The following is a 13,946-nucleotide window of genomic DNA, read 5'->3' on the forward strand; positions in this document are numbered from 1 at the left end:
GCACTTTGTGAATGATTGCAGTTCCAGAATTTTGCATTGTTAAAAAAAAAGCAATAAAATTATTTTAATAACTCACGTGATGTCAATTAATCATTGTGCTCAATGATTTCCTGTAAAGTAGGAATTGGAAACCAGATACTTGTCATGCGCTGTCTTCTTTCGCGCCGGTTTCACATTAACTAGCATTATCTTTTGGCCAAGGCTGAGTGAGGCTTGTTTGCCGTAAATCATCTTATCAGTCACACTCACTGATATTTGAGCTGTGTCACATGTCCTTGGGTATAAGTAAAACTACCACCTCACTTTTCCCAACACTCCCTGAACCTGTGGTGACGTGTATGTGGTTCCACTTCTCATCAGCCACCAGAATGCCACTGTGGGGTTTTCCACAGGCCTCACCATACATGACTGATGCAACCTGTTGCAAGAGCTAGTATCACCTTGCTCCACCATGCTACTTTATGTGAAACAAAATATGAAATGCTGATAGAAATGGACATACTCTTAAAACTTAAAATTGAACTGGTCAAAAAGAACTCATCTTCTAAAAAATGTGACAATACAAAGAAGTGGATGCCCTTCCAAAAGTGGTCAGGGAGGCTGCCAAGAGACCACAGCACATTGAATGAGCTGCAGGAATGTCTGGCAAGTACTGGCTGTTGAGTTCATGTGACAACAATCTCCTGTCTTCTCCGTACAGTATGTAGGCAATAGGGAGGCCAATGACCAAGACATAAACTTGTGTACTGTATCTGTCCAAAGGTAAGGTTGAGAACACCTTTCCAAACTTGACCACTTATTAATTCTGTCGGTTATATTGACTCTTCACAGTAAGAGGCAAACTTTCCAACAAAAGGGTTGTACAGTGCATAATGAAATATTATATAACAGAAAAACATGCCTGTATTTACCGTACACTGTGTAAGTTAGTAACTCAGAAAGTCACTTGATTGCATAACATGTTTTTGGGCATTGCATACGTAAAAGGGCAAGACGGAAGTAACTGATGCAACCGCCGAGTGACTTTTGTGCAGACTTCGATGGGCGCGACTGAGCTCCAACGTTGGTTCTGGACTGCATTGATTGTCGCCCTCTTGTGGACATTCTTAGTTCACGCAATGATTCATGTGTACATGTGAGTGTATGTGTGCAACTTCAGTACTGTACAATGTCTTACAGAATTGACGACCAAAGGACCTCCTGTGAAATAAAAGTTATTAAAATAAGTGTTGGCTTTTTAAATCCCTGCACCCCTATGCGTCCACACACGCAAAATTCTGTCATAATATAAACATGACACGTTTGATTGGATAAATGCTTTAACATTTTATAACATACACGATTAACATGATAGAAAGTTTCTTTTATAATTACAAAGTTACAAATGAAACATTTTAAAATTAAACGATCAAAGAAGGAAAGTCGTAAGAACACGGATAATCTTGCAACACTAAACTACGCAACACTTGGTTAAACTTCCGCAAGATTTTGGTATTTCCCGTCAGCCCGCGAGAGCGTGACGATTTATGACGTCACGCGAGAGATCACGCGAGACTTCATTTCTGCCACCAATCCAACATGGCGTCGTAGGGACGTTGTTATTGTCCGAGCATTCAGTCGAGCTTTGTTATATCGCCCACGAATGAACGGAAAAGGCCCCAGAACATTGGCGGGGGCATGAGAGGAAGATTTGGGGATAATGCTGAGATCAACCGGCTTCTTCCGTGGGCTTGACTGTCCGTTTTACGCCGAATACGTTGAAGGCAAAGGCAGCGGCAATGGGTGCAACAGACCCTACTGTCACTTCAGGCACAGCCAGCAAAGACGGCAGACCTACGAGTGCGCTGCTGTCGAAACTAATAAGACCCACGCCGCCCAAAAAGGTGACTTAAATCGTACGACTTAGTCGAAATTGGGGATAAAGATACTACTGGTCAACCGTTCGCTTTCGAGGACACGTTTGGAAGAGGGCTAACGAACTGTAGCACTACAAGCAGTTTCCCCAAACTCTTTTACAACGTACAAAGACGCCCTGACATGTTCACCGACACACATATGTCATGTGTAAAGATTTGGAGAAAGAAAATACTTTGGCAGGAGACCTATGATGTTTTGTACAAGTTGCTATGAGAAATGTTTTGCAAATTTCAGTTTTGATGTGGGACATGTATCAATTAAAAAAAAACATTGTGTGTTGGGTTCTAAGAGTGCCTTTATTGTCTTCTTGCAGAACAAGGTTATGACCCCTTCAAACCTGAAGTTGTGCGACCTCAAGAGCATCGGAATGGAACTTTGCCTCAGTCGGGCGACCTCACCGGTGCTCTGGAGATGGTCAACAAGGCCATCGAGGAGGTCCGCAATGAAGTGGAGAGGGAGAAGAAGAAACTGTGTCAGATTGGGGACGAACCATATAATCCCAGTGGAAGGACGAGCGCATCTTCCTCTGAAGGCGTTAAAGGTCAGACAGCGGCTACACACTTGGCCTACGATCCCGACAATCATCTCATGACGTCAGGAGGGTACAACCCCAGCCCTGGTAGCAGCAAGTACACTCTGGATTCGGGCAGTCGAGGAAGCAATAGCAACTCCATGGAGTATGTTCCCGCTTTGGTCAAAAAGGCTCCATCTCGGACACACACCCAGAGAGTCCCCTCTCCGCCCCCAAGTCCACGATACTCCAGCAAGACATCTTCCTCAACTTGTAAATACACCCTGGATACTTCGAAGCCATCGACAGACATGGAATACGACCCGCTCTCCAACTACTCGGCAGGGATTGCAGCAAAGCGTAAGAGTGACGGCGCCGTGTGCAATATTATCACCAAGGGCAAAAAGACACAAAGGCTCCGCGCGTCCGATGACGCCATTTTCCCGTCTGTGAGCAAAGCGCCGCGACAGAGCGTCGACACAAACAAGTACACCATCTCCGACTCTGACGCCGAAAGCTCTGGAACCGAGTACCGACCGACTTCGCTGAGTAGTCTTCAGCAGAAAAAAGTCAACAGCGTGACAAAAGTTGGAGACAATTTGGGCAAGGAGAGGAAAGAGGTGGCTAAAGGTGCCCTAGAAGCACCGGCACAGAGGAATAAGGAGCACTTGGAGACGGGGGAAAAGTTAGGCCCAGAGAAGAAAAAGATAAGAATCGAGAAATCCGAGACAGCAAAAATGAACCAAACATTGCTTGTCAAAAAAAGTAGCAAGGATAAGGGCAAAGAGTCTCTGAAGAAATCGGAGAAAAAAGAGCAGACAAAAAAGGAAAACAAGAGTCACGGTGAGAAAAAGGACACTGTGAAAGTTAAGACTCCTGATAAAGAGCACAAAAGAAGCGATGAGAAGATTCATTCAAAAACAAACTCCAGCAAACGAGATAAGGAGATGGAAAACCGCGCAAAGGAAAGCGGCAAGAGCAAAGAGCAAAGCAAGCAGAAGGAAAGGAAACATAAAAACGGCCAACTCCAGGCCACGAAAAGAGACAAGGATGGAAGGAATCTGAGCAAAAGCAGCTCCTCTACCACCAGTGCAAAGAGCAAAGCCACTTCGGCCATCGGCAAAGAGAAAATGAAACACAGCGCCACTAAAAACACAAAAAGCCCCAAACAAAGAACTCTGAGTCACGCGGATCTTTTTGGCGACGAGAGCGCAGAGGAGGCGGAACCGATGGGACCGGACGGCGACGAGTCGGAAGAAGCGCCGCCCGTGAGGAAATCTGCCGACGCTTTGAAGAGGGGACAACTCACTATGAGGAAAGCCTTCGAGCTGACTCTGTCTTTCTCCGAGGACGAGGACGACGGAGCCCCGGAAGGGAGCGCCGCCGACCCGGACGCGACCATCGACTTGACGCTTTTCCAAGATGACTTTGACTTTGACTCGGATCCTATGGAAGAGTGTTTGCGCATCTTCAACGAATCCAAGGATGTCAAGAAGGAAGACAAGGGAAGGCAAGCCAAGCAGGTCAGCGCTCTTACCCCAGCGACATTTGCTGTTTTGATCAAACGCGAGGTTGTCACGTGTTTATGTCTGTCAGCCATCCAGAGATTTCGAGGAGGACCCCACTGAGAGCACTTTAACCACTCTCTTCCCTGGTCAGAAGAAGAGAGTCTCACACTTTGCTGCCAAACCAAATGTAAGTTGACCTACAGCTCTTTTTTACATGTTCGTGCTGTGAGGAAAATAAATCGCGATAAATTAGGATGGGTTGATAGGTTGAGGATGAGCTAACCAATAAAACAAATAAAATATAATAATAATGATAATAATAAGAATGACTTAAGAGGATGTTGAAGGTAATGTTTTTTTCTTTTGAGAGTTTCTATTGAATCAACTTGTTTTCCTTTTATTTTTTTTTGTTTGTCAGACGGACGGACCTTCAAAGAACGTGGTCCGGCCACACAGGAGACCCACGGCTCAGGAGGTTTGCTATCAGCGCTTGCAGTTGGCGCAGCAGCAAGCTGCTCAGCTTGCCGCTTCGGTCAAACCACAAAGCACACCCAGCAGCGGCTCTTCAGGAGAGAAGAAGAGGATCGCACATCGTCCCAACCCCTTGACAATACCCTCCAAGGCCACAAGTATGTCATTCGTCTTTATTTTGGGTGTGAAAAAGGACCCATGATTTGAGTCTTACTAATATTAACCATGTATTTGCCTATAACACGAGGAGGTTGAATGATGTCTCTTTGTAAAATGTCCCAATTTGTTTCGTGCAGGTTCTCAAGATGCCAAAGCAGCTGGTAGCCTGCCCGTGAAGAGCCAAACCACAGCCGGTATCTTGTCAAAGACCACGTCCACCGTTGCACAAAAACGAGTGGCTCACACACCCACCCTCAAGGTATAGTTCATCTCGAGAATGTAAAATCAGGTGGTGAAAATCAGGATTATTTGATACCAGATGGATTGTGTGTGTGTGTGTGTGTTCCCTCAGAGTTCTTCTATGAAGCGTCCCATCATCCCCGTTGATTTTGGGGCCAAAGTCCCCAACATTATTCGCCAGCGCTACCTCAACAATTTCATCGACGAGTGTATCAAATTTTGCCCGTCGGAGGATGTTGCTTTCCAGATGGTAGGAATGTCGAAGGGTCTATCTCAATTGCTTTTCCTTGACGACAAATGTTTTTTTTGTCCTGTCAGGGCCTTGACGAGGAAAAGCTAGTCTATGACCGCAGCAACACCAAGAAAATCTATGTCAATCTAGCGGTCAACACGCTGAAGAAGCTCCGTAACAGCAGCAGCAGCAGCAGCAGCTCTCGCTCCTCGCCTGCCATCAGTATGTCACCACCGATGTCATACACTCATGTAACGTGGACTGACTTATTTGTCTATGTTGCTTTACAGAGGAGGTGGCTTTACCTCCTTCGAGGAAAGCCCAGTCTCATCAGGAAGTTCTGGGAGGTCGTCTCGCAGCTACCACCAGTTTCACTGTCAATAGGATGGGTAGACAGCTCGAGGAGAAGCTCCATGGTGAGGCCATTTGCTTTGTTTCTCATGAACCCTTTCCTCAATCAGTGATCTCATAGTACCTTTAAGAGCAATAGACCTTTGAGTTCAACCAGATTTTTGGGAAGTGTCATCTTTTGAAATAAATTTCATAGCATATTATTATGCAAATGACAAGTGCAGTTAAGCTATGGCTGAAACTGAGAAGGGACAATCGAAACGAAGCACCAAGATTGCACACAAAAGCTGATATTTGTGGTTGCACTTATTTGACCGGCTCAGAATCAACGTTTTGCTCTGCCGCACTTTAGGAGCATCGTTTTACAGGAAGCTGAAGGCATATTTGATGACAGAGGAACAGCTGCAGGAGCACGGATACCCTCGATTGAACCCCAACGCAACAGGGAAGGCCGTTATATACAACCTCCCAGAGAAGAAGGCCGTCACGGACCGTAAGTATTAAGTAGACAGACACAGACTAGCCATTGGATCTCATTTGATGCAGGTGTTCATTTGGGGAGTAGAAATGTACATTCCGGAAATGTTTCCTCAAAACCCTTTTTCTCCTTTGGCCCGTTTGTAGCGTTCACCAAGATATGCTGCAGATGCGGTGCAGAGTACCAAGTCAACGTCAAGGGTAACTGTATTCGTAGGGAAGAGTGCGCTTTTCACTGGGGACGTTTGCGCAGGCAGAAAGGTAAGGTGCTTGTCGTTGGGCTGTGCAAAATGGCGCAAATTCTTCTTGACGTCAGTCCTGTCGTGGCAGTGGCTGGAGGCTGGGAGACCATGTACAGCTGCTGCTCCGGGGCCGTGGGCTCGCCAGGCTGCCAAATGGCCCAGGTATCGTCAACTCTCAGAAGCATTTCAAAGCCAATGAATGGAGCCTTGAATATCCACGCTGCACATTTATTTCCTTAGCAACACGTTCAGGATGGGCGCAAGGAGTCATTAGATGGCTTTGTGACCACGTTCAGCAAAGCTCTCCCAGGAGATGGCAATGGAGGAGTGTTTGCCTTGGATTGTGAAATGGTAGGCCACCCCTCATAAATGTAAATGATTATTTCATTTGTTTTTTCTCATTGCTTAGTGCTGACTGAAAGCTTTTCACTTGTTTTGTGTCCTCAGTGTTACACAAAGCAAGGCCTGGAGCTGACGAGAGTCACGGTCATAAACTCCGACTTAAAAGTCCTCTACGACACATTTGTCAAACCTGAGAGCAAAGTGGTTGACTTTAACACACGGTTTGTCGACGCTCCAAATCCTGAATTTAGCCGCTTCTGAAATGAAGATCTGCCAACAAAAAAAAAAAACCAACTATATTCTGAAGTGTTTTTGTTTGTTTGCAGATTTTCCGGCGTGACGGCCGAGGACTTGGATGGTGCCACCATCACCTTGAGAGATGTTCAGGCTGTGCTGCTCAGTATGTTCAGTGCCGAGTCCATCTTGTTGGGACACAGCCTGGAGAGCGACCTCCTGGCTCTCAAGGTAGATTTAATCAAATTGCATTGTATAAATGCATTGTGATGAAAAAAAAAGAAATAACGTCAATTCAAGTATGAACATATTGACGGATGACACGTCTGTGGGCAAAACTATTTCAGCTGATTCACAGTTCAGTGGTAGACACAGCCATCGTGTTTCCTCACCGACTTGGTTTACCCTACAAACGTGCCTTGAGGAACCTGATGGCCGACTACCTCAAACGCATCATCCAGGACAGCGGTGAGAGACATTGCACACACTTAGCGGCGTTTTGGTTTGAGAATGATTATGTTTTACATGGAAAACATTTTGACATTTGAGAAATGACATTTCAAATTCGATTTTTATTTCTTTAGTGCAAATTTGTTCTGTCCCATGCCCCTTAAAAGCAGCAGCAGCAGCAGCAGCTTTCATTTCCCTGTTTTACAGTCGAAGGCCACGACTCGAGCGAAGATGCCGCCGCCTGCATGGAACTGATGATGTGGAGGCTGAAGGAGGACGCAAAAGTCAAGAGATGACCTCACGCCACCCTTTCAGACCTAAGAAGGACATTTGGAGATGTTGGGATGGGTAAGCCCAGTTTTGAGCACAAACAGGCCAGAAGCACCTCGTGTGGCTTCTCGCCAATGACGGAGATAAGCAATAGAAGCGAGCCCTCGTTATCAGTGTTACCTCCATTGATAATTCAGTCCTGACTTGTGAGTCAAAGTGCAGCGTTTGAGTCGTTTTTAACGTCCAAAGCCAAACAATTTAGAGAAAAGACTCGTGTTGTCCACAGAAGGAGGAGGATTGTTGTCATTTCTTTGGCAGGCCACATTGCACTAGAGAAAAGCGCTTGACGTGTCTCAAGTGCAAGTTCTTCATCGGTGTTAACACGCGTTAACTTCACTTATTCCCTGTTGTACATGAAGTGCGTCGCTCTCGTGCTCCCATGAAAACGCACTCGCTCTTTTTCTACATTGCGCCAACGTCCCAACGTTGGTAAGGCTAATTTTTGTCACAAAAGCGTGACTTACCTTATCATTATTTGTTCATAACTATTTAATATATTGACAGTATATCACTGTAGTTTTCAGTAGGGATCTCTGTCATGTGCTCTGCATGTACATCAGGACATTTCTAAGTTTTGTATCATCGGCCCGCACAGTTAAATCCAATCTATATGAAGTACATACCCTGTTGTTAGGTGGGTAAAGACACACCCAATGCTGTAAATAAGCTCAATGCCATTTTCTTTTGTATTTCTGTATTTTTGCTCATTTTTCTTTTATATTAAAAGGGTATTAGTAGAAAAAGTTTTTGGTTCTTGTGTGGAGGGGTTAGTGACAGTTGTGTCCGACCGAGTACAGTGCAGGACCTCTGGACAGCAGAGCAGGTGCAGCTGCTGTAAACCAACACGTGACAAATGGGAGTGAAAGGCTAAAGTGAGAGGCCCATCCTTTGCCTATTAAGCTCCTCACATCGCATGTCAGGATGTATTTCCCCACGGCAAGGCCAGAGAGCCCAGGTATGAAAAGAGCCAGATAGCTGGGATCAATAGCCACACAATGTTGCGGTGACAGCGAGGGGGGGGGCTTCCTCGTGCGTATTGACTGTTGCAGAGGATTTCTGGAACAAAGCAGCTTAGAGAGATCGTCTTCATTATCAAATTCGATTAATGCACGCTTTTCTCTCACCTTTGAATGGTGTGGGGGTCACGCTGATCTGAAATGGACCCCATGCTGAGGGATGGGGAGCTCAATTATCTCTGTGTGAGTCTGAGCAAAGAATCGTTTGACTCAACTTTTTCCATGATGTAATGTCGCAATTGAATGACTGGCTATTCTGGTTATTTATCTAACCAGTGTGCGTGAACTTGGTCAATGTCAATCAAAGTCTGGACTGTGTCATAGCCAGTGTCAGAGCTCACAGCGTGATCCTAGCCGCTGACCCGCCGCCTGCTCTCCCACTCCCGTCTAAGGTCAAAGGCCGGCCGGCCTTATCGATTCCCCCCACGAAGGGGCGCGCTTTAGCTCGCTCTCCGGGCCCAACTGCTCCTGTACCACCTCGATTGTGTCCCACACGCCGATTGATCCGGTCGCTATCCGAGGGGACCCTCCATTCAGATCACTGACAACTACAAAGGTCCCCTCTTGACAGATCGTGTCAATATAAATTTCCACTATTGATAAGTCATTAAAGAAAGGCAGGACATAAGGGGCCTTGCTTTTGAAAACATCTGTTAAACAGGCGACATCAACCCCCCAAAAAAAAGAAAACAAAGGAGTATGCTCTCTCCTCATTCCCATCTGCGCACTATTAGACAAGCGTATTCAATTGAAGGACTCAGAATTGTACAATTAATATAAAAATTATTACCTACATCATAATAAAATTTTTGAAATAATATATTGTGATTGACAAAAGTTTTTCTCTTCATGAAGAATGAAATATGCGTTCACAAGTAGGCATCTGTGATGTCTTCACCTGTCCAGTGATGTGACTGGCCTTTTGTCTTTCATGCACTGTAATCCATGCATGTGTTAAGCGGATCTCCTAAGAGGAGGATCGCTGCTTTTGACTGCTTTACATCCTACGGGGGGGGCGGGGTAGCATGGGGGATCACTGAAATCCACTAACTACTCATTTTCTCACCCTTTGGTCTTCAATGCAAGCTACTTATGCTCTGGTGATTATATGTGTTGCACCAAATTACTAAAGGATGCTACATAGACGTAAAATAGTGATTCAAGCCATCTTGACATGACATAAATCGTACTTTGCATTCAAGTGGCGTCATGTTCCTAAAGCTCGTCAAACTGCAGTTGGGGACAGAAAAACTTCTTACCTGAAACGAACTGGAGAAAAAGAAGTGTCGTGACTTTTGGGACACCCCGAACGTGCCTCGGCTCATTAAAGCTTGGGAAAGCAAGTTTTATGAACTTGGCAAGAAAAGAGCTCCAAAACTAAAAGACTAATTAGCTCTTATTGTGGCTCCCACTTGCTCATGTGGGAACTTGCAGCATCTAGCCCATTAGGGAATTGAGAAGACACTCGATGGCGACGAGGTGAACTCGGCCAAGACCTCTGTGGCCTTCCCAGAGGGAAACGATGGCGGCGGGTTAGGGGGGGTGGCGGTGGCAACGACTCCAGTCAGTGCTGGTGGCTCTGGGATGGGGAGGGTCACACACAAGCTCGCTCTTTGTGTGCTTTTAATCCCCCCAGCCAACACAGCTTTGGCCAGGTTTCATCATGAAAGTGCCATGAAATAACTACTTTTTTTTTTTTCCTCTTGCACTAAATCTCCCTTAATCCTACGGGCTGCCGAGACAAAGGCCTCTGGGACCTAATCCCGGAGCTTTTAGTGGGCCTGAAGGGCTGGCCGACAGAGCCTCTTCTAAATGACTTATTTCTATCGGACACTAATATAGCTTGACAGCCAGGAACAGCGAAAGGAGGAAGACAAAAAGGCCAAGTTGGGGGGCTAAGAAAAAAGTCCACAAACATCTTCACATATTTTCAAAGTCTGAGCTGTTGCTGATGAGAGTGGGTGGGTGAAGTCCAAGAATTTGTCTTCATGCTCTAGTCATTTTTTTTTTTTTTACTTTTAAAAATCTACTAAGCTTTGCTAGGTATTTTCTAAACAATAAAATAAACTTTATTTACTATACATGCTATGAATTCAAGAAATAAAAACAGTTGAATATTTATACAAAACAAATCTAGTCTTGATATATAAACACACATATTAGGCTATGTTATTTTACATTCCTATATATGTCTACAGTACAATATAACATTTTTCTACTACTTCTTACGACTATTTACACTCCACAATTTTGTTTTAGTCGTTAGTATTATTTATACTTGCATTGTTTTTTCCCCTAATAACACAAACCTGAAATACACAGCAAAATCTTTTTTTGCATATTGATACAGAGGTGGTTCGGTTGTCTGTGATAACTTATTAGCTGCTTGCATGTACTTGAAGAAGTTAACAGAAATATTTGAATACCTAAGAAAGTGGCCTGTGGGTGCCTGACAGACTCACACTGCAAACATGCAAGCCTTTAACTTTTCAAAGTTTTCCAACACTTGAAAATAGCAAAATAGCCATATTAACCTAACCGATAACCACGACATTCATTCTGAATATAAAGTGAAACGCCAATGTTTATAATGCAACTCTGAGCTCTCTGGGAACCTTCCTAATTGAGTTTGCTTTGAAGAAGTTCTCAACAGGTTTGAGTTGGGATTACCTTCACACAGTGACAGTTTACCCGAGGAAATATGTGTGTGTTAGCAAAACAAACCCCCCTGGGAAGAGAAGAGAAGAGGGGATTTTGGCAGGGGCCGTCCGTCAAAGGCAGCACCATGATGGGAGAAGGAAAAAAAGGGCTGACTGAGGAGGAGGAGAAGGCTGCTATTTTAATCTGGGCTGCCTCAGAGATTAGCCCACCACATTGTTTTAATTGTTTTAACGCCCGCTTGTAGGGGGATCCTTGGCATAAATCTCCCAAGTTCAATGGTTTGAAAAACTTGAGCCCGCTGCCACCCCACGCACCCTCCTCCTCATCCCACCTAATCCCAGCTAATACCTTTCTTTCTATTGGCTAATGGTCGAAGGGAGCCTGGCTAAATGCTTGTTAAATAGCGCAGGCCGACAATGCTCGCAAGCAGCTGAGACCAACCGGGAGCTCCTGCACTGGGGATATACGCTTGGACCGCACCGAGAACTCCTAGAAAGACAGGATTACCATCGCAGGTAAACCACCTGTACAAACGCACAATTTCCAAATTCAATCATTAAAAAAGAACTTGATTGGCATATTTGCTCAACATTTATGTCATTGCATTTGGTCAAAAGTTAAGTTGCGATACTCACTGCCATGAGTTCTTGGAGCGGGCCTGCCCAAAGTTAGGCCTGTGTGTCAATTGTGGCTTTTTTTTTGCCTGCTTTTTATTTCGAATGGCAGACTTAAAATTGTAATGCAATGATTTCTTTAATGTTTAATGAAAGTGTGCCACACTATTTTGTAATTCTAATTCTAATTGTCATTTATTTTATCAAGTTAAATACGACATCATTTTTTTACATTTTTTGTTTGTTTTTCAGATATCACACTATATACTAATAGCTTTTTGCTGTATCAAAAACGATTTAGGCATGTTTTTCTATACATAGCATATTAAATTGGTTATAGCATGTTCCATAAACAGAATGTGGGCCTCTTCCTGACGGTTTTTTCTTTCTATACCTTGCCTAATATTGAACTTAATCTTAAGGTTTTTTTTTTCCCAATTCTTATCAAACTGATTTGATTTCTTAAAAAAAAAAAAAAAAATCCTCTCTGGGATTTGTGTGCAGCATGTTCCCCCTGCATGGCGTCAACGCAGCGATGCTGCTGGAGCTTCACCAGCAGATGGCGCCACAGTACAGCAGCGTCTACCCCGTGGCCAGCCCCGCGGCGCGCACCCTGTCGGTGGCCGAGAGACTTGCAGGTACGTCACCCGACAACAACTGTCCAGACAGACTTAGTGGGTTTCATTGGTTTGTTTTTATACTAACGTGATGAACCTAGAAAATGCACACTCCAGCTGCATTGATGTTTATGAAGTTATTTCTGTATCTGGCACCAGAACTTATACTGGAGGCACGCTATGGGAACCAGCAGAAGCAGCGCCGCAGCCGCACGGCCTTCACGGTGTCCCAGCTGCGGGCTCTGGAGAACGCTTTTGAGCAAAGCCAGTACCCTGATGTCGGCATGAGAGAGAGGCTGGCGGTTTGCATCAACTTGCCCGAGGCTCGCATTCAGGTCAGCTTCCAGACAACACTGCATGTATTTGTTTACTTGTGCTATGATTGGTTTCTCTTCAGACAGCACCACATTTGGAGTTCTCCTGGCTTTTTCCACAATACATAATATTGAACATTTATTTTTGTATTTACAATTGGCACCATCCACTTGAAACTTGGTAAAGCTGTTCTTTGTAAACAACACCAACTTAGAATGGGAGGAATTTCCCACCCTCTTAAGTAATGCCAGAGACGTAATAGGTGTGTGTGTGTGTGTGTGTGTGGTTACACACACATGCGACACTCACCACTTCTCCTATGTTGAAAGTGATGCTGCTCTATTTTATGTCACGCCTGCTGACATAATGAATTGATAGCGTAAAGCACCTAAATGTCTTACCCCCAACGGTATAATACGTGTTGAATTTAAGCGTTTGTATTTTTGTCTCATCCATTCAGGTGTGGTTTAAAAACAGGAGAGCAAAATATCGCAAAGGCCAAAGGTGCGTCGACAAAAGTACAGAGGCGGCATTACATGACAGCAAGCTGGGAGAGGAGGGGGACAGGCAAGACACGGACACATTACCTTCTGAAAGAAACAACGCAATGGGGCGATGTCTGCCTCCCACTCCCGTGTTGGATAAAAAAAGTCATGTTTGCTCCAGGACAGACTGTCATCTCATCTCCAGGTACCCCATGCGACTTCCCTCCCCTCCACTTTTGTCTTTCACCCCAGCCCAGAGTTACGGCCATCAAGCTTGCCGGCCACTTTTTGGGATGCTTTCCACAGAGCTTGTTGCCCCTCCGGAGTTCTGGCCGTTTATACAACAGCAGAGCTCGGGCCTGGGGGCTCCTCCATCAACCATGACTAAAAACTGCAGCCTCTCCTTTCAGACTGCTTGTTCCAATAAAGCTGTGCTATATTCGAACATTGACTTGTAACTGTCCATTTGGGTCCAACTACCAGTGTGCACTCTGGAGGCTGTGTGCGTGCGTGCGTGCGTGTGTGTGTGTGCATGCTATTGCGTATTTTCTCTTGACATTTTTACCATACGGTTCGATGCTTGCGTAGGAGAAATATATATTGACAATGTTTCTAATTGCACTGCTCTTTAGCTGCAATAACAATGGTAACTTAAGACTGCTTACTTTAATGGATCACTGCAATATAAACTAAATCATGTGAAATAAAAGTATTTGTATGTAAAATCTCAGTGTCTATTGTTTTTTTCAACGAACTCTTGAACATTTATTTTTC

At 44.8% G+C, this 13,946-nt stretch overlaps 2 protein-coding genes across 3 annotated transcripts; both read left to right on the plus strand.

The window, feature by feature from the left end:
• Nucleotides 1-1,553: 1,553 nt before the first annotated feature.
• rexo1 (REX1, RNA exonuclease 1 homolog) lies at nucleotides 1,554-9,137 on the plus strand. Of its 2 annotated transcripts, none has more exons than XM_037248932.1 (16): nucleotides 1,554-1,883; nucleotides 2,231-3,951; nucleotides 4,025-4,123; nucleotides 4,355-4,565; nucleotides 4,704-4,825; nucleotides 4,919-5,056; nucleotides 5,125-5,260; nucleotides 5,329-5,454; nucleotides 5,742-5,882; nucleotides 6,014-6,127; nucleotides 6,197-6,270; nucleotides 6,349-6,459; nucleotides 6,556-6,671; nucleotides 6,777-6,915; nucleotides 7,032-7,152; nucleotides 7,342-9,137. In XM_037248932.1, exons 1-16 carry the CDS (start codon nucleotides 1,700-1,702, stop codon nucleotides 7,428-7,430), a joined length of 3,642 nt encoding a protein of 1,213 aa, XP_037104827.1. In that variant the 5' UTR covers nucleotides 1,554-1,699; the 3' UTR covers nucleotides 7,431-9,137. The 2 variants fall into 2 exon arrangements, with proteins under 2 accessions (XP_037104827.1, XP_037104828.1); XM_037248933.1 differs by having other exon boundaries at nucleotides 4,713-4,825.
• A 110-nt stretch (nucleotides 9,138-9,247) lies between these two features.
• On the plus strand, nucleotides 9,248-13,897 carry zgc:101100 (uncharacterized protein LOC445169 homolog). Its single transcript, XM_037248967.1, has 4 exons — nucleotides 9,248-11,656; nucleotides 12,260-12,393; nucleotides 12,532-12,707; nucleotides 13,148-13,897. Exons 1-4 carry the CDS (start codon nucleotides 11,508-11,510, stop codon nucleotides 13,628-13,630), a joined length of 942 nt encoding a protein of 313 aa, XP_037104862.1. The 5' UTR covers nucleotides 9,248-11,507; the 3' UTR covers nucleotides 13,631-13,897.
• Nucleotides 13,898-13,946: the final 49 nt, after the last annotated feature.

This window comes from Syngnathus acus, chromosome 4, assembly GCF_901709675.1.
Source record: "Syngnathus acus chromosome 4, fSynAcu1.2, whole genome shotgun sequence".
Lineage (NCBI taxonomy): Eukaryota > Metazoa > Chordata > Actinopteri > Syngnathiformes > Syngnathidae > Syngnathus > Syngnathus acus.